The 26810-nt window shown below is 40.1% G+C and overlaps 2 protein-coding genes across 5 annotated transcripts; one reads left to right on the top strand and one right to left on the bottom strand.

Annotated features, from left to right (window-relative positions):
• The first annotated feature begins 432 nt into the window (after window positions 1-432).
• fancb (FA complementation group B) lies at window positions 433-7294 on the top strand. The gene is given in 9 exon segments (XM_051071030.1): window positions 433-1346; window positions 1458-1609; window positions 1702-1791; window positions 2370-2498; window positions 3257-3429; window positions 4358-4785; window positions 4867-5107; window positions 5801-6029; window positions 6031-7294. Coding segments are annotated over 9 exon segments (2514 nt in total). The 5' UTR covers window position 433; the 3' UTR covers window positions 6190-7294.
• A 3559-nt stretch (window positions 7295-10853) lies between these two features.
• glra2 (glycine receptor, alpha 2) lies at window positions 10854-22434 on the bottom strand. 4 transcript variants are annotated; one of them, XM_018703103.2, is made up of 9 exons: window positions 21759-22424; window positions 20977-21098; window positions 18490-18701; window positions 16812-17035; window positions 15541-15623; window positions 15302-15439; window positions 14976-15190; window positions 13101-13250; window positions 10854-12380 (listed from the first exon to the last, which is right to left on the bottom strand). In XM_018703103.2, the coding sequence occupies exons 1-9, from the start codon at window positions 21842-21844 to the stop codon at window positions 12099-12101; spliced, it is 1512 nt and encodes a 503-aa protein (XP_018558619.1). In that variant the 5' UTR covers window positions 21845-22424; the 3' UTR covers window positions 10854-12098. The 4 variants fall into 4 exon arrangements, with proteins under 4 accessions (XP_018558619.1, XP_018558621.1, XP_018558620.1 ...); XM_018703105.2 differs by having other exon boundaries at window positions 18634-18701; window positions 21759-22422; XM_018703104.2 differs by having other exon boundaries at window positions 18490-18557; window positions 21759-22421.
• Between the last annotated feature and the right edge of the window lie 4376 nt (window positions 22435-26810).

Below are 26810 nucleotides of genomic sequence, written 5' to 3' on the forward strand. Positions count from 1 at the left end.
GCCACACCTCTCCGTTGTGCTGTTTGATTGATCTTAAAGAGTACAGGCAACGTTGGGTGGTATTCAAGATCACGGGGAGGATTTATCTAATCAAACATCCGCGTGATTCGTTTAGATACAAGACTAGCGAGCTAAATATGTTATTTTTCATGGTGTCGACTTTTGTTTACCAACTCTCACCCACAATGCACTTGACAGGAAGCGTTCAATTTCAGGTGGCGCGCTGATACGAGTGCTCAAACGGTCGATATGAGACATTGAATGTGACTAAATTTCTCACTCGCAAGTAAACTTGGCAGCTAGTCGTCCATCTGTATACCTTGGTGACACTTATGCCATGAAAGTGACAGCACCCAACTTAGCAATAGCGTGAACTCAAGCTGTTAATAGCGGTTCGGAACTTTCTTTGTACCCGATGTTATGCTGATGCGTAATGGAGAGATCGGGCTTGGGAGATCTGCATCAATATCCCCATCGGGTTTCCCTGTATGGAAAGATAATCTTATTTAACTGCAAACGAGCTTCGGGCACAAATGACGGCGAAAGAAGTGAGTTAATGTTCAACAGCTTTTCGTTTGGACGGGATGATAACGCGTTCCTGAAGGCAGCGGATGGAGCAGCTGTCCTCAGCAGGAAAACATCAGCTCATGTGGATATCGTGAAATGTAAATGTGTCACAGACGTTCAGAAAAGAGTCACAACGCCTTGTGTTTTAGTGACACAGAAGAGTGACAAAGGAGAGAGCTTCCGGTATAGTCTTTTCACACTGAGCAGCTCAAACCAATTAGAGCCCTGCATTGAGTTTAAGCTTCCTTATCAAATAAGGGACACTGTGTCTATCCTCCAGGGCCCCACAGTGTTGTGGAGCCATGGGGGTTATGTCTTCTATACATCTTTGCAGACAGGGAAGGTGAGACAGATACCCATTCAGCTGTCCCACTGTGTTATTGGAGAACTTCCCTTCCACAAAGGAGAGCTATTTATTCTTGGACTACAAGATGAAATCAATCAGTCCACAAGCAAAACCCTGGGTTATTTTGTTGAGAATACGCATACATTTGATGGCACAGTGATTTTACCTCACCCCTACTTTTGCATCACACGGTGCGTCTTGGTGCTATCAGCGGACAAAGTGGATGGTGTGCTGAAATCTGCTGTGGTTGCAGTGACTTCTAATCAGCAACTTGTCTATTTTGAGAATGGAATTGTGAAAGACATATGTCAGCTCCCCTTTGAGCAACCTGAAGATATTCAGGTGATGAACACTGGAAGGAATGGCTGCCTGTTTGTCATATCCTTTCACCAAGGCCATGTTTGTGCTGTATGGAAGGAGACATTTCAGGCATGTAAAAATTGGGTTTCAGCATCTACAGACTATTTGTGTTTTTTATAATAATCCTTCATGCAGTTTACAAGTTTTTTAAAGCCTGCTTTGTTTAACTCTCCTCTCCAGACAGCCTCCCACTGGTCAGGCGTCAGCTCCGTCCATGTGGATGACTTCCTAGGCTGTGGAACAGACCAGATGTTGTTAGTTTTTAAGGATGAAGGTGTAACAGGGCAGCCACTGGAAGATTTCCTCATCACTGACCTCTGCGGTATTTCATATTCTGTAAGGCATTTTTTTTTACTCGTCAGCAGCATTGTGCTATTTCATAGTTGCATGTATTTTCCCTTGTGACTATTAAAAAATACATGTTGCAGCATGGATGGGACACTGGAGCACCAAAGAAACTTCCTTCTCCACCAGAGAACCATCTTCTTACTCTTCAAGCCTTAGAGTCCAGACTACAGGTGAACATTAATAAACTATTACTGCAGTTGCAGCACAAGTCTTTAATTCACTATCAGCATAATTGTCTTTTATGCTGTCGTATATTATTTTGTATTCTTGTTTTGCAAAATTCTGTAAATTATATGGGGTCCAGCCCCCCCGTTACCCTTAAGGATAAGTGGTATAGATGATGGATGGATGGAGAATTCTGTACATTATAAATACCGGTAAATGATTCAAAAGCAAGTTTAAACAAATGTGTAACTAATGTTTTTGTTTTCAATGTGTAAAGATTTTGCCTGATGTAATGCTTAATAGTGGAACTTTGTTCATTTTATTGAATATTTTCATCTTTCTACATACATTTGACACATAGTGATGTATATCCTTGTCAGAAAAATATCATTTTAATACAGTGATAATGATTTGATTGAATCCATGGCCCCAGCCATATTATTCCTCATAATCACTGACTTGATGATGGTATGTGTATGAGACAACAACCTCCTAAAATCAACCTATTGTTGCCTTTCAATCACTCAGTGACTATGTTTGTTGTCCAAAATTTGTTGTCAGTCAAATATGATCTGTCATTTAGAGTGGACTGACCGTGCTTCAGGAGCTTCAGAGAGAAATGAGAGTGAAGGAAAGAGTTGTTCAGCAGTCGATCCAAGCCCTTACTGATGTGGTCTCAGAGAGAAAACCTGTTCTCACACAGCCTGAGCAGGTACTGTTCATGTAAGAAAATATACAACCATGACTTTACGCAAGACAGTATGTGTTGTGTTACAGTGTTTATTGACACATTAACACTGACATGCATTTAAATTCAACTCATGCCTTCAAAATGGTGAATTATATAATATCCCCACTGGCATTTAAGGATACACAATATATTACCTTAAAACAGCGCAGTACTGTATATTACAGTTAATCCCTCCTTCCTCCCCCTCAGCTGGTTAGGTTTTGCACCAGCGCTTGTCACTCATTTTGATAAGTTGTCATATTTAAAATGGCACATCACATGAGGCTTAGGCAGCATTCCTAATGCTGCCACAGGCATTGAGGAAGCAAGACCAAATATGGGCAATGAAGACAAATGTTTCCTTGACTCTGTCTACTTTATTTCTCATGGTTTCACTTCATTACTTAAAATGCTTTTGTTGCTGCTTCGTGATGTGGTCATGAGCCTTACTTTGAAAGGCTCATCTAACTGGTGGCCTTACTGATATAACAAACACCACAACACACTCAATGATGCATATGGCCCAAAAACTATTTTCAAATGTTAGGGGATAATTATACTGTATTTTGACAGAAAATATCACTGCAACACTGTGTTTTTAAACAGCATTTTAAAAGTCAATGACATTTGTACCTAATGGACTGTTGTTCAAATTGAAATGTCTGACAGAAACCGCTATTGCTGTCAGTGCTGTCACACACTTGTCATTGCTGATTATAGTCTTTGTACTTTCTGTCCAGGAAGGCCTTGTTGCTCTGTGGGACTCTGATGATGAGTCAAAGGAAGAGGCCTTGGATGACAAGACGCAAGACATGCCAGCAGTGTCTTCAAAACCTCAAGTTGACAAGCTGTGGCATCGCTTTGCTGAGGACCAAATGGTTGTGGGAGTGATATTGACGACTGACAGCTCTGTGTAAACATGATTTGTTTTTTAATTGAAGTGAATTTTATATGTATTTCTTTGTGAAGAACATGTGAGCTTTCTGGACAGGGGCATCAACCTATCTAAATGCAGCCCATTGAACATGACATTATCTAAACACTTAGTCGTGATTCTAACCCGCCTGATGTCTTGTCAGGCATAATGAGCTCATCTGGTTGAGTGGATCCATTTGCGTATGGTAAAGATAGAGGTAATATTATCATGGCACTCAATGCACAGTATCAGTCAAGTGAGTCAAGTACTGTTGACCATCTGTCAGACCGTATCATTGCTGCCCGATTAGATTTGTCAGAACTGCAACATTGTGGTGACAGATCATGTTGAGTAAATCACATCTGTGAGGTGAAGTTTGTGCATGTATTCAAACATCAAATGTTTTTTTCAATTTAACAATAAGGAATTCTTGTGAAGAAACTTAACACAAAATCTCTTTTAACAAATAGCACGAAGAACAGCATGAAGGATGTTTTTTTTTTTTTTTTTTGCCTCTTTGATTGCCCCCAAACTTTATATGAATTTTACAAGCCAGATGCACAGTGGCTAGATGGTCACCATAGCAACAAGTTTTTAATAACTCTCTGAGCTCCTTTTGTGGAAACAAAAAGCTATCAGATTCCTCCATCCACCTGTTCTTGTTTTTTTTATTTGAGAACATGTGGAGGAAAACTGCTCCTGGCGTGACTGCCTCAGGAGCCAGTATATTGCTGTTGTGATTGGTGCACTTGCACAGCTGTTGTCATTTCACCACCTGGAGATATCAGTTTTGCTGTTAATCGGTTTATAAACAGCCACTCATTCATTCACACACTCAGTTTGTAGTTTTGTATCTGATTTCCAGTCTGATTACCCACTGTTCATGTGATATCTGATTGTTAGTGATGTGTTATTTTTGTTCCAGACCAGTGGCCAGTGTGAGCTTAGCCATCCTGACAGAGACGGGCCAGAGCTCAACGCCCGCAGTCATCCAGACCCAGAGCCAAGTGCTGCTGCTCCCCGCACCCTGCCCCTCATCATCATCATCCTCCTCTTCCTCCTCTGCCTTCACGTTCCCAGAGCCCGCAGCCAAAAGGAGCAAGCAGCACAATGCCAGCAGACCCAATGATCTCAACACATGTAGACTGGCTGTGACTGCTGTGACCAAGCTGACACCTCTGTTGAACTCTGGCTGTGTCAAGTGCCGTGTCATGCTCCATTACGTCCAGCGACAAGATGCTTTTTCCCTTGTGAGCAACCCAGCACCAGTTGTTCTGCATTGTGGTCAAGTCGCCCTAGACATCCACACTGATTTTCAAACCCAATTGCTGAAAAACCCTGAACTCAAAACAGGTAAAATCACAAATGCCTACAACATCAGACTTTGATTTTGACATAAGTGGATGTCCATTATTGTCTTTTTTTTGTTCTCAGATGAGGTTGAAGAGGACTTACTGAGTTTGTTGGCAGTGCTGGATTGCTGGGTCCTCCACATTGACTCTCCTGACCACAGCATAGGTGATATAGATGGCTGGATTCAGAAAAGAGTGGGTTGTAAGAGGATAGAAGTGAGCTCTCAGTATCTACTGTTAAATTCTTCAGGACCATCTGCTCTCATGCTGCTACACTGGCATCAGATAACCCCTTTCCAGGGGGAACTGTCTGTCCACTCCAGGTAAATCATTTTTATTTAGAGATACAGCTAAGATACCTGACCTTAGAGTTGCAGGTGATGATGGTTTCAGTAGTACCAAGTTTTGGCCATAATGAATATATCATTTATCTTAATCTTAAATCTTAATTTGACCTTTATGTTCTATAATCTGAATATCTTGTGTTTCTTTGCTCTTTTTTAATTAATTTTTATGAAGAACTTTCTTTGGTTTGCATAATTTGAAATGTTAGATGCTTCAGTTTCTGATTGTCGTGTAACGCCAGAAAAGTTTTTCTATTTATTTGCAAACTTTGATATTACTGCTCAGTGTACTGGTTCAAACACTACTGCTAGGGACTCTCTTGAATAATTCAGTTTTATTTATTTCAATTTAGCTAGGAAGGGTAGTTTTGTAAGTAGAAGTAGGCACTGTTCAATTTATATTAATGGCTTCAAAGTTGACAAGGCTTTGAAGATGACTAGGATGTATGTCAGTGCGATACTCTGTTGAATATCAAAGTGATTAAGATTCCCTGGCCAGCAAAGCATTTAAAATTACCAATCCTGCAAATAAACTCTGAACAGGTAGGTGAGTGTGAGACAGCTAATAAATGACAGAAGTTCTGTGAGGAAAGTTTCAACAATCTTTTTTTAAAATTCATTACAAGGTGTATTTTGTAATAACATGCACATTCTTGCTCTTGTTACTTGCAGCCAGTTACAAATGCTCCAGTTCCTGGACTCTTTCTTGGCCCACCTCCCTGTGTCCTGTTCCATCCAGCCTGTCAAAGGTACAAGAGGACAGGGTGCAGCTCAAATGTTTTCTCTGGCACTGGAAAAAGAGGTGGTGTCACTCAGAGAGTGTGTGTCACTGCTTCTTTGTGAAGAAGAGGAGGATGAGAAGAGGAGGAGCCCTGGACATGATGTTACCCCTGTGTTAGGTTACTGTAGAGGGACTACAGAGGTGTAGGGAGGCATGGCAGCAGGATGTGGAGAGGAGTAGGATGAGGTTGAGCCCCCTACTGGATGTGGGGAGGTATCGTAAGCTGATCCAAAGCCTGTCCAAAGTCTGTCTCGATGGAGATTTGGCAGCTCTCTTATAAATACAGAGAACTTTGCTCCACTAATGTGCTGCAAGCATAGTTAGTGTTTAAAATCCCCTGGGTAGGACTTTGTTTCCTCATCAAACACTTAGTATCAATGGGGGAAAACAAGCCAAGTCATAAATAGTTTAATGTGCCAATTGTAACAACTGAAAAGACAGTACATCATGTATGCTCTTTACATCTCACTTGGACTAAGAACCACCCCCTGTTGCTGGCTTGGTTACACCCTGAGCTGAACTGTGTGTGTCTGTTCTCTCAGACAGCCTCTTGGGGTTCATATCTTTGTAGTGTCCATTGCCATATAGGGCACCAGCCTATTTCCATTGGATCACCTCCTGGGTTTCACAACCTTAATCTGATACTGATGCAATACTGCATCTTTGTTCAGCTTGCTCTTCTGTTCATGTCCCTTTAGACCCTCTGTGTTGAAAAATGCTCTTGTACATCTGTTGCTGCCACTGTTGCTGCTATGTGCCATTCAGTGGGAGACAGAGACCACTTTCATCCTAGAGCGAGAAACTGTTTGTGTTGTGAATAAAGAGAACAGATGACAGTAGAGCAAGGGGTTATACATGTGCTTGCTGGCTGTAGTTGACTGAAAGCTTTTAGTGGTATTTCCTCTCATGGTTCAGTTATTTTCCTGTGAAACGATGTAAAGAAAACAGTCCTTGGATGCTGATTCTCTTATGACGCTGCACAGGCTGTGGGTGCTGTTAGTTAAAATGCCATTTGTCCAAGTAAACATTGAATTCTACTTAAATGGACCTAGTCTTTGCTGGATGCAGAAGGTCTGTGGCAGCACCAGTAACGTTTGCTAAAATTTCTACTCCAGTGGGGGCTGAAAAATGATGTGTATTTTGTTTGGTCTTGAAAATACTCCATGTGTTTGCAGTACTCTTTCAATCTGAGGGGAGATCTGCTCCCTCTTGTTTATACCTTTTAATCTCTCTGCTTCACTGCACTCAACAACTTCCACTGGACTCACTACCACAGGATTCCCTTAAACATAACCATAACATAAGTATTTCAATTCTTTGTTACTTCCTTAAGCTATTCCCAACATGTTATTTTATTAAAGTAATTCTGCTGTGAGATAATGAAACACTATAGAAGTAAGAAATCTTTTTTGTTGTGTTAGAATGAAAATAAATCTCCTCTTTGCAGCTCACTGAGCTGTTACTGTTATATTCAGACAGCTCCACTTCAGCCACCATGCAAGCTGATCACAGACATCAACACTTTTTTTTTGGCTCTTTTAATCCCTCACATACAGACAACAGGCAGCCCATTCCAACATCACCACCACACACATACACACCCACACACGCAAAAGCACCCTTTTTGGGGGGGGGTTGAGGGGGGTGAGACACAAACACCTCTGTCACTGCTAGCAATGAAGAAGAATTGTGAATCCTGTACAGTAAATAACACCAGTAAAAGGCCAGGGGGAAGTAGTTCACATGTGAAAAGGAAAATTCATTTGTGTTGGTGTTCCCTTAGAGCCCAGACTGTCACCCAGAGTAAGATATATGTTTTGTCATCCCATTATTGCCTGTTAAATTCTATTAACTCTGAGTGGTGGAAGCAGGCTGCAGGGTGGGTACCCTGTGTTGAAGCCCCCTCACCTTAATGGGCAATAAAGATGTGGTAGATGAATAATGTTGCTGCTGTTATGAATCATCTCAAGACATTAAGAAAACAATCTACACCTCATCTAGTTTATTAATATGACATGCAGGCAAATTGATACCAGGCAGATTTCTGCATCTTTTGACACCTTTGTGGATGCCAGCCATTGAGTGTTGCATTAGTATGGATGCCTGTTTCTGCCAGGAAAAGAAAAAAATAGGCAAAAGGTTAGTCGTGATTTTTTTTTAAAATGCTCATGGTAAGTCAATAGTAAAGAATAAATGAATGGGCTATCATACTTTTGTACTTAATTATAAATATTTAATGGCCCAGACTTAGAATTTTAATTACCCAAAACAGAAATACCACAAAAGTTATTAACTTGAAACTTGCATAATTACTTTAAGAGTTGAACTGATCGTTCATGTAACAAGAGTTTAACTCCTCTCTTAGGCCCTTAGGCCTCAAACACATCGATCACCACATTTAAATATTCATATTTATATTGAACTGAATTGAACTGATGTTACTTAACATATTTGATTGTATTGTATTTGATCACTGCTGTATTTGCAAGTGTTACTGATGAACATTTTACAGCATTATTAGATTAATGTTGTGATTGAAATTTGTGCTTTCATATTTAATGATGGGTTGACCCTTTTGTTTGCATTTGAATAGCATAATGAATGGCACTACTAAATCATGTTTATATTGATGCAGTATGATGAGGGCACTGCAGTTGACTGTTATTGATTTGAGGTCAGAGGGTTTCCTCTTCTCTGGACTCTGGAACTCAGTGGGTCAACCAAACCGAGTGGGCAGCCATTGATTATATCTGCAACATAATGCACGGTACACAGCCCACATACAGTAGAACAGTGAGCATGATTCTATATGCAGATTCTATATGCATGTGAAGCAACACTCAGGTTCAAAGAGAGAAAATCCTCAGGAGTTAGAAATATTTAAATTGAATGTTACCATTTTTAAATTATTTAACCTAGAAGCTCAATTTTTTTAGAACATCTCACCAAATATATAATTACAGTCATAAATACTGGTACTAGTTGTAGCTTTTGCTTATCACATGGCAACACATTTCTATTGAGCCCTTAGACATAATACTACACTAAACAGTCCACACAAGCTGAATAATACTTATTTAATATGCCTGGCTACTAATTTATACCAATTAATACCATGTGAACTCTGTAAAGCAAGCTGCACAACTCGATTCTACTAGAAATTCTACAACACAAGGTCCACTCACTTTGTTTCTTTCCTCACCACATAATAGCTCAGTTGTCATGGAGATGATTGTACCAAACTCGCTGCTACATTTTAAAATGGCTTCTGAAGTGTTATGAGCTCATGGAACAAACAGTTCTCAGCGTGAATTCATAGACAGTTCTCATGAGGTTACCTTGAGTGGAGATCAATACTAGCAGCCTGCAGATGATCACAGACCAACCAGCAGCATGTCAGTGGCTGGAGTGCAGCCTGTCTCAATGTACCACTTTTGGTACAGCATTCATAAGACACTCATCACATACAACATCTCTCTCCCTCACATAGTGCCTATTTTGTAGTTTGAAGAGTGCCATGGAAGCATTATTGTCTGAATATACCACACAGAAAACATTTGAATTTGCCACTGTTTTCATTATTCCTTTAATATAGGAGAAATTATGAGAGACACATGGAAAAACCATGCAGCAGTACTCTTAACTTCATTAATGTCCCGCTTTTCTAGTTACACTATCTCTATCAATTGCTGTGCAGTTGCTATGACAACCCACATTTCTTGCCTCTCTCAGACCTCTAAAATCAGCCTGCCTAAACCTTAATGAATGAGGGAAAGTTGTTTCCCTCTTAAAAACCATTTTAAGCTGCAAATAATGTTCTTCTCGTAAGCTGTCACTCTAAATTTGATTGCATAAAGGCTATTGCATCCTTGCATATTCAAACTGCAATAATAATGGATCGTGACTGACTGTGTCGGTGAAATGGATGGTATTTCCATGTGAGGATTAGTATTATTGATTAGTTTATAATCCCTGTGTTTTGAGCATTAAAAAGCAGTAGATTATTCATGCAGCCTTCTCAATAAGCCTGCCACAGGCTATGTATTCATCTTTAAAACAAACAAAGGTTGATTGATCCTGGCTTTACCCACAGTATGATAATGAATAGCAATATCGGTAGGATAATGTCATTTCAGGATATCACCCTGTATATCAAAAGCTGATGTGGTCACTGTCTCTTTAAGGATGATATATATGGGTTTGCCCAGGCTCACATGCAATAACAACAGGTTGGAACAGTGTAAGAAGAATCTTTAGCCTGTGTATTTATCTATTACAGTTGTCCTTTCTTGTATGTGAACACCAGGCCGGTGTTTTCCATTCAACTCTTTGGCGAGCCCCAACTGATGGAATCTCTAGGCTACAGTGTGAAGTCCATTATCATGCATTAATGGAAACCCACTGTCAGATCGTATCTGTGTCACCCCAGGCCACCCACCGATCCATGGCACGTGTCATCACCCTGACTATGGGCTCAGTAAGGAGCCGAGACTGTGTTTGTCATTTTCTTTGATCTGATCTGCAACCGGGCGCAAAAACCATTCTCATGTGTTTGCACCTCACTCGATCAGTTATTTTTCCTTTAAAGGCGTCCATCTCTTCATTTTGTATATGAAAGGAAAGCAATATAGGGTGTCATCTTATCAACTAATGCATTAAAATATTGCACAGAGCCAAGTCTTCTACCATACACATGACAGGAGAGGTGGAAATAAAGTAAATATGGTGCACAGTCAATTTTATTGATGTACAGGCCAGTAAATAACCTTTTTTTCAGGAATAGCATTCAAGAAAGGAGTTCTTCACCAAAGTATATCAGGAGTGCAAGGACCTTTAGCTGCTCTGTACTATGAATGCAGATCTGTCCCTCACTGTTTAATCCTTCTATAAACATATGTCACCATCCAGCACCAAACACGCCAAGTGAAGGGAAACAATGCACAGTGGAGGTTGAAGAAGAATACAGAAAGTTTTATATATATGTATATATATATATATATATATGTATATAAACATAACCTTTCCCCCATTACAATAAATATTTAATCAGACTAAATCTACAAAAACATAATCTCAAACTCTAAAACCATACCTAAGATACCTGGAGTATTTACCTCGAATATAAATGAATTCATATGGACATGGGCAGATGACAACACTGAGTGATGCAGTGCATGTTCACAGTTTGTAGGCATACATATACACTTGCTCAAAATTGGCCATTATACTTGAACCTAGCCTGTGAAATTTATTATTTGATAAATTACTTTGGAATGAAAACAAAAATTAATTACCTTCAAAACATCTGAATTAACATACATTGGTTTTAGGTGACATCATTTGTCCATGGATATGACTTAAAATACACTTAGAGAAAAAGGAAACAACAAGTACCTTTGGATGTATGGCCACAGGTAGAAAAGCTCAAACGATGCATTCAGCTCTGATAGACCACTGAACAAGAGGAGATGCTTGAAAAAATAGAGAAGCATAGTACTTCATCTCACCAAATATTTTGATATCTAAGGCCTCAGGTATTTCATAAAAATGCAGTATCCAATTCCCATTTCCAGATTTTCATCTGCTTTGTTCACGCTCATGCCTGAAACGTGTGCTGCTGCCTAATGTTTGAAAGATGCATCTGTATTTGCTTTCGGCCTGTATTTTACACGTTTGCTGCCGTATTTTGTATAAACACAAGAGGACGCGCTGTGTAATAATACACTATAAAACAGTCTTAAACATCCTTGATAAGAAAGATGCCTTTTTGCATCCACAAAAAGTGGAAAGAGTGCCTGACTAAGCTACCTCAGTTACAAATCCATGGAATGTTTCTTTGTTCCGTGTTTGTACAGATGCCAAGGCAGAACTGATTCGAAAGATTTTGGTCCATCTTCTCCAGCATGTTACTAAACCTTGAGTTAAAACCATTTTCCCCAATTCTTTAGGAAATATTATGCAGCAGTACAACAACAAAAAAGCATCTGTGTCTCAAAAGCTCTTCATGTTATCAGAACATGAACATTATCGTATGATGCATGAACATTGTACATTATCCCTGAAAGAACACCGCCATCATCACAATGGTGCCTCTCAATGCACAGTCCCCCATCTCATCTTGCTGTGCTTTCCAAGCATTTCTCAATCTGAGAAATGAAAAATAAATGTTATTTGTCGAGGGTAAAGTCTTTACTTTTTGTGGATGTCCTCATGTCTGATGATCTTGTAGGTAACCCAGTAGAAGACGTTGAAGATGAGGAAGGCCAGAGGAAAGGCAGCCCTGGAGATTGTGTCTATCCTCTTGGCTCTGTCCACAAACTTCTTCCTCATGGTGTCTATGTCTTTTGGGACTGGCGGTTGAGGGTTCGGAGCTGGAGCAGCGTTCTTAACAGCTGAGCCATCCTTCGTTGGCAGACACTGACTCATGTTGTAGCCAGCAAAATTAAAGCGGCCTTCACGCATATCCTCATCCTGAAACAAAAATTTAGAAAACATGCACATGTGGACAGAATGAACTAAAATGGTCTTTTTTTTAAAAAGACTGCAGCTGAGATTTTATGCTTTACTTCTTGATGATAAATGGACTGCATCTGTGTTTCATGTTGTAACTTTACTGTTTTCTGCCAAAACAAGCAAAGCCCCCATAATTTGTCTCTCATTTACCCATTCACATAGTGTCTTGTTTAATGACAATTCAATATATGGACAGGAGGAGCTGGAGTTCAAACCGTCACCCTGCAGCTGGGCGACCTGCTCTACCTCCTGAGCCACAGCCTGAGGAGATGAATCTTAATTCAGGCAAATAATATCATGTTGCATTACCTCAAGCAAAAGGCAGCTCTAAGGCTGAAGTTAGCCACAGTGGTGGTCTGAGCTACACGCTAATGTCAGCATGCTAGCATGCTCATAGTGACAACGCTATTATGGTAATGTTTAGCAAGTAAGTGAAAACTTTCACCTGCTGAGGATCACAAAAGTCATTAGGATTCTCCCTCTGGGTGAACTTGTACAGACAATGAATATCTGTTCAAAATTTATTAGCAATCCAATCAAAGGTTGACAAGATATTTCAGTCTGAACCTGAGAGGTGCGGCCAGCCAGTCGACTCCACCATCCCTACAGCTAGACTTTTGTTGTGGCTTAAAAGTTTGATAACCAAACAGTAGCATTTTAAAGACTTTGAAAGCCTACCTTGTGATTCCTCCTTTGTCTTCGCCTCAGGCGAAGGAACTCTTTCTGTTGCCTGGAGACAAAATTAACCCCAGCATATTCTAGCAATGCAGCAAATACAAAGAGCAGACACACAGCCATCCAGATATCAATGGCTTTCACGTAAGAGACCTGGGGGAGAAAACAGATTTCCTTCGTTAGATCCTCCAAAGTAACAGCATCAGCTGTCAGTTTAGCTGTAATATGATTTTGTGCTTTGGCTTGAAATATTAGTCGATTTTTAAAATTTTTCAGTTTTATTTTGAATCCTCTGTTGGATCTGCCTGGTGATGTGCACTTCCTGACTCTGCCCCCCCCCACTTATTTTGCTCATTATGTCAGGTAACTGTGTCTTCTAAATGACTGTAATTAGAGGGGGTGTTTGCTAACAAGTGTATCAGAGCTGCCAGTCACTGATTGCATGGCCATAAACAGTGAAAAATTGTTGCCTTAATTACCAAGAGAGAACTGTGGTATTAGTTTGTACCTTGTACGTTTCTTTTGAGAAAGTGAGAATGTAGTTGAAAGCGTTTATTTCCCACCAGTGTGACCTCCTATCTACATGACAGCTGATTAGGATGTGGAGAAAACAGCTCAGCTTTTTGAGGGCACTTAAGGCATATTGAGTTATGCATATGTTTTCTTGAATAGAGACGCTACAAGGCTCCTCTTTAAATATTTATCACTATGCATACGTGTCTTTTATGTGAAAATCTCTGTCGTGGCTGAGATTGATGGGTGAAGAGTGACTGATCATCAAGATCTGACTCTCAGTGCCTGTGGTGCCTTTCCTCAAATGGAATTTTTCTCTGATTTAAAATAAACTGGCAGACTAACAGACTACCGCTGCTGTTGGTAATGTACACATGCTTTATGTGACAGCAGTTTCATCATCAGAAAAAAAAATGTTGAATGCTGTGAACTGCGTCAAGCAGATTAAAAGAGCTGTCCATCTTATTATCTCCATAATAAGGTGTTTTTTATCCTCTGTTTTGTGTCTCTTGCAAGGTAGTTCAAACAGTGACCATCAATGAATCATTCGTTTTGATTCAGTGATGGTTAAGGTGAATTTTTGTTGTCTTATTTTTATACTTGAAAAGGTTATGAGTCTTCTGAATGATACAGCTCCAATATTGCTGCATGGTTTATGCAGCTAGAGCGCACCTCACAATACCCAGTTTAGCTCCCAAAGACTGGGTTCTTTTTGAAGACATAGGCAGATGATCTACTGATTACTCTTGCTTTCAAAGTAGACTTGGACTTCAAGGTCTTATTATCTTCATTTATTACAGACCTTTTAGGACCTTTTAGGTCTGTAATAGGTGTAAACATCTTGACTTTTAACCGTTTATTTGTAATAAACTATGATTAGAGGCTTCCTTTAGTCTGACATTTTTAGTTTTGATTGTTAGTTTCTTACCTACATTTACCTGCATAATGCCAATCTTAAAAGTTGCAGACACTGGTAAAAGCATACCTTAATGTAGTTGCTAACAATTCTGGTTTGGATAATTATCAGATGGTTTACATGTGATAAAATGAAGCAGATACACTCAAACTTTTGTGCTTTTCTCCTTACAAAGTTGCCACAGAACAACTGCAAATATCATCTTTTTATCACAAAGATTTTATACCTGCAATGGTTCATCCTTAACCTTAAACTATGAAATAGTTATGCAAGCAGCTAATTTACATCTAAGCAGCTGAGTGACAGCTGCAGTGGTGCGTGCATTTTTATCTCCTTACAATATGTTCTTCTCTTTTTTTTTTCTTTTTTTGCTATGAATGACGTACATTTGTATTAGACATGCTATTAGTTAACCAGTCTTGCTGTAAAGAGAAGGAACTGAGCTTTACCTTTGGAAGAGAAGCTCTGGAGCCAGAGCTTTGGGTGGTCATGGTGAGCACAGTGGTGATGCCCAATGCCACTCTGGCAGGAGCAGCATCCATATTAATCCAAAAAGACACCCATGAGAGGATGACAATCAAGAGGGAAGGAATGTACATCTGGATCAGGTAGTAGCCCATCTGGCGCTCCAGATGGAATTTAACTTCAATACATGTGAATTTACCTGTTCAACAGTAAGGAACACAAACACAATTTAGCCTCACCAGGAGAGGTGTTAACTGTGTGAAATATAAACAGCACTGGCATGCATGTGTGTATGTGTGTGTCCTCTGACCGGTGTTGTAGTGTTTGGTACAGTAGCCCAGCTCCTTCTCTTCCCTCATAATGAACTGAGGCAGGGTGAGCCCCTCTGAAACCTGCACTGCACCGTTCTCCAGCCACTCAAAGATCAAGTCATTCATGGTGTAGCCAACTAGAGACAGAAAAGAGCATACGAATCAAGATTTAGATAATCAGTACAGACTCAATTTGGAAAGTGCAGAGCAACAGAACTGAGACAAAGTCAATCCTTACAACTTTCCAGTTGCATTGTACAGGTTTGGACATCCATCGGAAAGTTCTTCAGATCCATCGGGCAGGACAGAATAAGAGTCAACCTGTGATGCGAGACAAAGTCATACAGTAAAACAGAGAGAACTCTACCAGTGAATGTATGTTATTTGATCTAGAAAGAAACATGCTCATTAAACCTTGAACTGCTGAGTCGGCACATGAATTGAGAATGATTTGTTTGAAAAATTAAATTACAGTTGGAACATTTTTTGGTAATCTCAGTATGGTGTGCTTCTTTCTCCTGTGTGATAGCCTCGTACACACCATGTAGGATTCCCTTCAGCAGGTTCCTATCACACTTTCATTACTGCAACTTATTGTCTCTTTGATGCATTGTGGTCCACAGGCCGCTCACTCTGTCATTTCTCCCATGAATGGAGAGAGTGGCTAACCACCTCTCATCTCTCCCGTTGACCCACTCTGCCTCCACACCTGAGCTCCACTCAGCCTTGAGCTGCTCTCTAAATGGACTCAAAATTGATCTGATTCATGTTGCATCATTGCAGAGAAAATTGAATGCTGTGTGTGACTGAAGTTGTATTGAAATGAAATGAAATGTATTTTCATATGTTGTGCTGAGTTTTGCTCAAAATTTGAGCTGATAGGCCTTTAAAATGCTGTCCATTGAGTTGCTTGTTGCATGTTCCAGAGATTTACACAGTGTTTTATGGAGTCTGAAATATTTTGTGCCCAGAGACCAACATGTAGAAGGATTCACATTTTTTTCTTTGCTTTTGGTTTTATCTTTGCTTTGGATTCCTAACAATACCCCTGAGATTAGCGTGCCCTCTTGCAATCAGTGTTCTTTTTATTAAAAATCTGCATTGCACATGGGGATGTACTATAGTTCAGTGAATTATTCCATTTCAAAGGAGTGATCATAATGCGATAAAATCCATTTAAAACTTGAGATTGACAGTCTTTGATGTTTGAGAAGAAATGTAAGAAACGCAATATGTGAACATGTCCTGGGGTGATCTATGCATCAGAGCTTTTGCTCTGCTGCAGTATCATCTTTCATTTGCTCAGCACAGATTTCCACCTCTGCTGCAGTACTACAAGGCCAAACGGTGTAAACTAGGGTTGCAATTAATGATTATTTTCATTTTTATTTTCATTCATTCATTATTTGTCCAGTGGTCTAAAACCCATAGATTTTCATGTTACTCATATACAAGACAAAGAAAACTAGAAAATATTCACATTTGAGAAGCTAGTGTCCTATACATCACCTGATGCTGTAGAGGACATTCCCGTCCTTGAAGATCCTCAGCAGCTTGTTGTCTGTGGTGACATCATGGAAGTTGGCTCCTTTCTCATTGGCAAAGAAGAGGTCCGGCTTCCATATGGAGTCCAACATGGATGGGTCCAGGTCGAGGGAGGAATCTGGGTACTTACTATACGCCAGCCGAGGGTCATTCCATGTCTGCCGCAGGAAGATGTTCACTCTGTAATCCTGCACAGATGACAAGCAGCTTTGCATATTTTGTCATGCAGTGGTTGGGGTTATGAGAAAGCATGCCAGCGATGGAACATCAGTCATCAGTATTGGTTTTGTAATGTTATATAACCCTTATTTTGATTAGGTAAATAGGAAGTTTGCATTTATTACTTTGCTGATTAAAATTTTACACACAAAACGTATGATCATCTTATATATAGATTATCTCCACATTACACATTAATGCATATAAAATAGTCATACAACAATATAATGCACACAGTGCATTGGAAGAGCTCTTTTACATTTGATACTTTAAGTATATTTTGCAGCAAATGTTTAACTTTGATTAAGAATTTCAATACTCCATCCACCACTTATTTTATTTTTACATCTACAGTATATTGTCACATTTACTCAGTTAAAACTCTTGTGATAATACAAAACATTTTCAAAAACTATCCTGTAGCATCAGTAAGAACATATGACAATAAAATGGATAATGAACAAAACATGAATTTCAAATGCACATCTGGCAAAATGTATATCATCAGTAGAACAATGCTATCTTATAGGTGCTCATATAATTTTAAATTCCATGCGTGTGTCTGCTTGACCAGTTTGATAATTACATAATGTTGCAAGCTGCATTTGAAAAACACTGACCTCATAATAACTTTCCTTATTAATCATGTTTATCTAAGAGCCATTATAGAAGCTAAATGATGCATTTGTAAGATGTAGAGGCTGATGAGGAAAACTCTGACAGTGTGGTTAGTAGTAGACTGAATATCACAAAGCTCAGTTGCTCAGAGTAATTGATATGTCATGATGATGAGAAGCCCTTATGTTGTTTGACATTTCACCAGCATATTGGCGGTTCCAAATATTTGCGTGTGTGTCTAAAGCTGTGTAATTCCCTGGCAATCTTACGAGCGCCAGCTCCTGCGCAAATTAACATCCTCCATTCATGATCTAAATAGTTGTTATCACTCATTATGAACCCTTTGATCATGATGAGTTTTATTGCAGCCTTGCAGGTTTTATATCTTTACCCTTTTGGCAATTTAATGCTTTCATGCTTAACATACTATAGATGAGCTTAGTTTAAAAACCCAGCCCCCCACCCACAGTTTTTGGCTGTGCTTACAGTGACTCTCTAGTTTTTCTATGAATTATTAAAACCTGGACTAATACATATACATACTTATTTGAATATCCATATGATATATTTCTCATTTACGAAGACTGTGTGCCTCATGGACCCGCCAATAGACTACTTAATGGCAAAAAACAAAGTGTTTTTATGAATAGGAAAACATAGTACAGATAAATGTCAAATAAATTAATAAATAAATAAAGTTGATCAGGTTGAGTAGAAAAAAAAAGAAAAAAGAGGATGATTCACTTGTAAGTCCAGAGCAGGGATCAGGGCTTTAGAACATGTCCAAGCACAACGCTCAACTCACCATTGTAGTTTCTGCTATAGAACCAAAGCTGTTGATAAATATGTTGCAGGTAACATTAACTGGTGGACCTGCAGGTTGAGGGGATAGATAACACATTGACACATTGTACATTGTACAATCAACCAAAATGCCAGAGGAACTCACCATAGTTGTCTCTGTGACAGAGCCGAAACTGTTGATAAAAATATTGCATGTAACGTTTACAGGGGGACCTGTGAAATGGAATGACAATGACATGACAGGAAAAAGCCTTAAACCATATCATCAAGGACAACTGGGTTTGGAGCAGTGAAGATGTTTTGTAGGGAAATATGGGCCTGTTGGTTTACAAGCTGTGTATGTCAACATGCATCAATAGCAACAAGCAGTTATTATATATTATTATTTTATGAGAGCTTAAGGAATGGATGGTGACACATTGCATGCTTTGTTAAACCAGAAGCAAAAGATCACATAGAAGGAGAGGACCCATGTTTGGCTTTAGAGTGTGAAATGATTTTCTGTATGTTGCTAAAATACATTACATTCGATCTAGATACATAACAATCAGCAACAATATCATACCGTGTCAGCTTGTTATAATCTTTATATTTATAGGATGATCTCTTGTAATGTGATCTTTTGTGGTTAACATACCGTAAACACATCTTTTCTACATCCTGTCCTTACAAATTCCGTAGAGGACACAGGCATGCACAGAGACAAACACACACACACGATTAGCTGCAACGATTAGCTGAATAATCAATTTGTTGACAGACAGAAAATTAATCATCAACTATTTTAATTACCAATTAATCATTTCAGTTCTTTTTTTTAACAAAAATGCCAAAAAATCACTGGTTCCGGTTTCTCTAATGTGAATATTTCCTAATCTATGATGGGGATTTTATTTTTACGTTCTCACATTTTGTGTAGTAAATAATTGGTTGATTGAAATTGAAATTGAAAAAGTAATAAACAAATTATCTCACAATGAAAATAACCACAAGTTGCAGTCCTACAATAATTTATCAGTTCTCTTATAAAACCATTCTCTATCCAATGCTGTCAGTAAAATGGAACCAGCATGCCCTAATGAGTACTGTCATTTTTACTCCAGAGTGGCCTGAGCTAAAATCTGTTTGCAAGGCTTGGCAGGTTATGCCATTTAAAGTCACAGCAAATCTTTTTTTTTCTCTATCTGATGAGTGAAGTTGTAAGCCTTTCCCTGTGCCCTTCCCCTGTGCTTTCCTCATCAATATTGCATGGCGCTTGGTATTAATATTTGCCTCAGTTTGTCGTCAGGTGGCTACATTTAACAGCAGAAGCAGAAAAATAAAGCAGCGCCTCCTCACAACAAACTCAGCAATGAAATCTAGGTCAGTCTTCAGAAATACAGTTCAACACTCTTCAAAGTGTGACGAGCTGGTTCGCAACAGAAATCCTCTGTTTATATCGCAGTGGGTTCATGCAAAACTGCTTGTTCTCTAGCTATACGGTGATAGCCTGTGTATGAGACAGGGAGCTTTATCTATCCTAAAATGCAGGGAGAATATAAAATTAACCAGCAGCATTCAAATCAGGCTTTATGCCTTTTAGTCCATGTGTGCGTATCTTCTCTTTATTAGCTGGAAACAGTTGCTTACACTTCACCCAGCCCCTGAAAATGCCAGCTGGTGTGAAAGAGGCTGTCCTCCTCTCATCTCAAGATCATTTCAGCAATCTTGTCAACAATTTCCCTGTCTCTCACATGGAGAGGAAAACATATGGGCCATGTATTTCTGAATCCTGCTGATCAATCCCCATGCTGGCAGGCTTCAACTAGCCCTACTTGATTCCCCAAACCCCAACAAATCCCAGCCCACCTGACCTGGGCCTGCAGTGGGCCTGAGCCCCAGCGGTCCAGCCTCTCCTCGCTCAGCTCTGTTCCAGTGACAGATGCTGTGCCTGTCTCCACCATCACAGCAGCAACAACAGAGGAAGTCAGTAGCCTGCAGCCTTGCCATGGGGGCACCATCCATCATTTGGTCTGTCATGGTGGCATCCCCGTCTGCTGCCAGTACCAGTCTGAGACTGTGACTGTGATATTTACAATCCCCTGCCCCTCCCCTTCCTGTCTCTAAATTATTATTTAATGGAGATATGGATTCTATCGTACATAATTCGTACCAGATGAAAACAAGCGTGCAATGTAATGATGAGGGGTTAGTTCATGATTTAATTCAAGCCGGGACAATCCTGTGACTGTCAACTCAGGTGATTGATTACTCTTATCAAAGGACAGACAGGCAGCACAGTATCTTCTCAAAAGATAACAGTCAGTAGATCTCTCCAGATAAGTAATAAAGTCAGAGCCTGCTGTGTTTACGGTCACAGTTAAGGGGGATGGACCTCTTTCGCATGCCAGAAATGACTGGTGAAGGTGGTGGTTGTGGCAAGGTGAGGCTCAGTGTGAAGTGAAATATGTGAAGATTTCCAAAGGACAAAAAATGATGATTCACACACCTTTAAAATTCGGTCTTATTCGTGCATCATACCCGGACGTGCGACCCATGAGTGAGTCCAGAAAGTCGGATGGAGACATGTTGGAGGATGATCTGGGATCGTGCTCCTTGGCATCCACAACTCTGTCAACGCACACACACACACACACACACACACACACACACAGAGAGAGAGAGAGAGAGAGATACACACCGTGAGAAAAATCACTTGATCATAGAGAAAGTCAGAGCTCCAAACCAGGCGTTAAACCTTATCTGTCGCCAAGCAGTGATGGGCACTCACTATGGAAACCAGAAAACGCGTTAAAGCGCACACACGTATCAGGTGAATCTTATGTGACTGCGACGTCGTGGACATCTCCCATAACATCATGCAAGATTACTACACAGACACCACAGTATGCTGTCATTTATATTACAGGATTATTATTGTGATGCCTCATGATAATAGAAAATAATACCATTATGTGCGTAAATGTCACCATAAAGTCATCCTGCGCCAGGCGAAAATGTTGTCTTAGGGAAATTATATATTTAAAGAATATTTTTTAAGGACCGGATAGTAACTACTGTTATAAACAATTATGTTGAAAATAAAAGTAACTTCAGTAAATCCCAAATCAAAGCAACCCTCACGCAATTACGAACAATTACTAACTAACTAAAAGTCACCATCCATTTTATATTGTTTCTGTAATTAAGCCATCAAATACGTTAGAATGGAAAAATAATTAGTCTTAAATCTATGAAATCGAGTATGTTTGGTAAATAAATAGTCCTTACCTAAAGTTGCTTGTCTCCATGAAATATGTAAATAAAGCTACCAAAACCTTAATGAAGGAGCGATTCATTCCTGGTGGTTTTCCCATGTGCTCACTTTTCTATTTCTTCCATATGTTTACATTGGTCAAACACATAATCCAAATAGGGATGCCGCTTTCTTCTTCACCAAGTCGTGGGCGTTTGGGTGTTCCTGTGTCACACAAAAATACAGGAGACATTCCTCAACGCAGCCACAGATCATAGTTTAGTTTCATGAAACTCTGACTCCCAAAAACAGATTTCTCGAAGCAGAGGTGTGAAGAAACATCAGCCTCTGTGGTCAGGCGTCGAGCCGGTGAAAACTCCAGAAAACGCATCCAGCTTTCCCGTTTAGTTCAGATCTAGAAGCTCGCTCTGTTAAAGGCAACCCCGCTGGCCTGTGCTGTTACTTTGAAGTGAAATATTTCGCAGGTGGAGGACCGTCTTCTGTTGAGGAATGGGAGAGGAACGCCTTTTCTCGTTTCAGCACTTGGACAGCTCCCGGTTCCGTTACGCGCAAGCGCAAGGCTTAAAAGTGGTGGACGTGAGTTGGATTTTCAATAAGTCCAATAAACGAGAGAGGTGTTTTACAGGAACATATGCAAACATTGTCATCCGTGTCTGTTACATAACGCAAGATGTCTGTTTTAAATATTAGAGCTTTAGAGTGAAACTCCCAGGTGCGCGCGGCGACGCATCAGGATCAACTGGCTTTTCCAAGGGATGTAATTAAGTAAGAGTATGAAATTATATTGATCGTGTATATAACGGGTATAATATTAATCTGTGTCCTCACGTACAAATATGATTTGGTACTAATATTCCCCGTAAACATAAAGTATAAATATTTAGGGATGCAATTTAGCTGAAAAAAAGAAAACAGACGGGTGCTGATTGACTGTTTTACTCTGACATCATCTTTAGCAGTATATTTACGCAATATGCTGTTTTTTTTTTTTTTTTTTTTTGTTCCCATCCCCGACTGTTAGAGCACTCTCACAGAGATGTGAAAAGTGTAAACAAAGGACGCACCAGCGAAAAGCCGCTGGGAGAGTATTTGGTACCCTGGTTGCCCTGGAAACAGATTTCCGAGGCACATCATTGGAAATGCTGAAAGGTTGGCCTCCCAGAGCGAGACGGAAGAGAACTGACAGACAGACAGAGACACAGACGCAGACGCCAATAAATAGGCTATACTACAGGTTGACTGAAGCCCAGGGGTGGAGGCATAGGGGTTTAGTAGGCCACCACACAGATGTAGTAATTATTATTCAATATACATTTATGTGAGCTCCTGGTATTGATATAAGGGCTGGGTGTGAACCTGGCAGTGTGAGGAAGTGAGTGGGCTGTAAGGCTTCACGACCACAGGCATGAATGACTCATTCCACATGAGTACACAGGCATGTGCTGTGGAAGAACCAGCTAAACTTAGTAAGGGTGGGGTTGGGGGGGCTACTTCATTCACTTCGACCGAACCACAGGCACTGTGTTGTGAGATTACTCTCAGCGCATCACATGCCTCAACGCTGTGACATGCTCAGGGCCATGTTACACTTTGGTCTGACGCTTGGTTACTGACCAGTTTCCAGATGATCTTGGCCCGTCTCAGCTCGAGGACGAGTCATAGTGTTCTCCTCCCTTTAAAGCTGAGGTCCAAATTACAAGTGTCACATTGGATCTCATGCTTGGGAATTTGTGGCTTGCTCTGGTCTGGGGATTTAACATCAGACAGTCATCAGAGATCTTATACATGGTGTGTTCCACTGGATGTTCACCACCATAAATACTGAATGTCCTGTGAATTATTTACCAACAGGCACACATGCCCATGTTTTTTTTTTTTAATTAGCAAAGGGAAACAAAGAAACTTAGCTTTGTCTTGCATGATGAGCAGCGCACTGTCCAGATTTACTGTATGAGCTGTGACTCCAATGTCACTGTGTCTGATCCAAGTCAAAAATAACAGCCATAAAAGCTGATATTTTATGAAGTCTCTTTAATGAATACAATTCCTATTGGTCAGGGCCAAAATTCTCTTTTTGCTCAAGTCATTTATTTCCCATCTCTGAGACAGTCTCAGTTGGCTTGTCTGTGCACTGACAACCAACTAGAGCTTCAATTGGCCATTAGTTCCCATGAGAAAAGACTTTGGGCCAGGTGGGTCACATAATTAAAGGTGAACAAGGCAAATATGCGTGTCATTAAGGAGAGAGAGAGATGTAGTGTACCTCTCTATCTGTGATAGGAAGGAATAAAGCAGATCAATTCTTCAGACAAGCACTGTCTGTCTGTCTCATTTATCCAGTGCTTTCCATACAGCCATTAGAATTACGGGCTCAAGACAGGCAAAGGAGCTATTTTAAAGCTGCCCACACACAACAAAGATTGTTCGCTGCTGCCTGTTATTCTGTGGGGAATTAAGGGTTTTACATCATCTGGTTTATTGTGTTGTCTAAAGGGATTTTCAGCACAATTTATAGCTTTAAAATGAAACCAAAGGTTTTCCCTTTTGTAATCTCTCTTATAATACCACATCCCAAAATAACATACATATCAATTTAGCCTACTGTAATATTTGCACCTGTATTTGTACACGGAATTGTTTTTTGAAGCAGTAACCAGGCAGAAGCTCCATGTAGTGCTGTTGTAATTGATCCCCCTCAATAACTCAGGAGTTGTGGACTGGCTGGAGAGCTCACCTGGAAAAAACAAGGAGGCTTTACCACCCTGATGCTCATGTGCACTGGACTGGAGACAATTGAAAGCTACAGAGTATCCATTGCTCCATCGATTCCTTGTATCTTTATCCCACTTAATGACTTTTTTGGTCTATAATTCAACTCATGGAGCTGATCCCGGGCCTAGCAGGGATACAGAGAAGTAACTTGGTGGTGGGAGCTATTTTGATGAGGAGAAAACTGCCGGAGGAAGAATGCAAAGGATTTAATAAGTGGATTCTTGAAGAGAAGGAAGGATTTGAGAATTCTCGGGTGCCGCAACACCCAACACAATTATCATAAGCTCTCTGTCATGCCAAAATGAAGCTATTTTGATTCTGCTATGTGGCACACAAGAGAAAACATGCTTACATTATACTCGCATCCTGCCTATACAAACAAAACAAATGCATGGACAAATGTTTAAAATACATCTCTGTAGAAGCTATAGAGTCATATGAACCATAGGTAAATGAACCACAGCCTGACCAATGGCCTTTGAATGATGTTTGGGGTAATTTAGAAATGGTCTCACATAGTTCATTCCAGCAGAGCGTGCTCTGACTTCATGTAGCAAAGTGCTAGCTAGCTAGCTAATGTAGCAAATGAGTAGGATAAGCATGAGTGACACAATGGCTGTTACAGGAAAATAAAAGATGGAGATGTTTATTTACTTTGCAGCATTGCTGCTCAGCAACTAGATAACAATGTAGTATGAAGTCAACATTCAACAGACTCAATCCACCATCCCCACACCATGATGATTACTTTTCAGCCTACTACATTACCTATTGTACTGACAAACTGTAGCTGGCTAGCTCACTTGCTAACACAGCACACAGATGTGATAATCATGAGTGACATGGCCTATGTGAAGGATAAAGTTATGGTAGAGTTATATTGAAAAGGGAAGATGATGGAGTCATTATTTATTAACTTTCCAGCAATGTATTCCAATGTATTATATCAATGTTTAAATTTCTTTACTCACTAAATTCGGTACCAGAATCGGCCTCAAAAATCCAGTATCGGTCAAGCTCTAGAATGAACAGCCTAAATGCTCCACTCCTTAGGTCAAGTTATCCCTCAAGACAAGTGTAGAGAGCAGCCCTGGTCTTCACTAAGACTCATCTGTCAATCACAGCTTTCCTTCATCAGTGGGAGCACCCTGACAGCCACAGAGCCTTTCTCCATCACTGAGCACTGAAAACCCGCTGATCCCCAGTCTAGACCCCCGTACACGCTCCACAGTCACTCTGTCTCTGCACATTCACTCAACTGAGTGAAATGCCACAGCACTTTTACAGGATGTGTACATTATATTGAACATTAATGGCCGTGTTCAGTTTGTTAAGCAATTACTCTTCGAGCGAGTCCCTCACATTTTCGTCCAGATCTGCATGTCAGGATGTCTTCCCTGCTGAATTCCAGTTTCTGTGCAGCCACCCAAACCTTAAACAGCACACATACACGCTGTTCCCTGGCCAGTATCTGCTCTGTGTTGACACTGGCTCACTATTTATCTATTTCTAGCTTGCAGGCTTGTCTCGCTGAGCGTTGTCACTGGAGTTGCGCAGCTGTCAAAGTGATGCAAGAATAGATTGAAGATTGAATGCAATTTCAATTGCTTAACTGGTTTACATCAGTATTTCCCTTCAGTAGAGTTTAGATGTATGTTATGGGACCAATTATACATGAGAAGAACACTGATAGAATGGCAGTGCTTATTCTCTGGTGTTTTTAGATATTTATGGGGAAACTAAGCTCTTGTATGCAGAGTCTTGTGTTGAATATTAATGTGTGTTGATATTCCACCTTAATGTAGTGGGAAAATTCCTATGGCAGGGAATACTGTCAAATGTAGTCAGTTGGAACATCTCACCCAGTCTGTCAGAGGATACAGGGAACGTTATGATTGTTGTCATATAGTGGAGTGTGTGCAGGTATGCAGTTAAAGGCTCACTGCTAGAAAAGAAGACATGATGTGCTTGCACAAACATGGTTTCACAAAAGTGATTAGCATGCAGCCTGTCTAATGGAAGAGCACATTAAAGATGACTGAATGTCACAGTCAAAATGAATTCAGTTCTATAGAAGCGAGCAACATCTAGTACCAGGGAGGGTTGTTTTCTGTCCCAGTTGTCTGTCCCTGTCCCTGCTGTGTGTTTTCCTGAAGTAAAGAAATAAAAAGGATCACTGGCACCCCACAGAAACTCTGTTTTCTATTATCAAGCATCAGTATCTTCTTGACTGGACACTTGCCATGTCTCTCCTTCTACCCATCATATTTGTCTTGCTTTAAACTGTCAGAAAG

This window comes from Lates calcarifer, linkage group LG1 (assembly GCF_001640805.2).
Source record: "Lates calcarifer isolate ASB-BC8 linkage group LG1, TLL_Latcal_v3, whole genome shotgun sequence".
Classification (NCBI taxonomy): Eukaryota; Metazoa; Chordata; class Actinopteri; family Centropomidae; genus Lates; species Lates calcarifer.

Excerpts from the sequence above, each read along its gene's own strand:
- glra2 (XM_018703103.2), bottom strand. The coding sequence starts at position 21,844 with ATGGGAAAACCACCAGGAATGAATCGCTCCTTCATTAAGGTTTTGGTA. Across the intron at positions 17,036-18,489 it reads CTATAGCAGAAACTACAATG|GATTACAGAGTGAACATCTT; the intron begins GTGAGTTGAGCG and ends TCATCTGTGCAG. Across the intron at positions 12,381-13,100 it reads GACAAAGGAGGAATCACAAG|GATGAGGATATGCGTGAAGG; the intron begins GTAGGCTTTCAA and ends TTTTTGTTTCAG.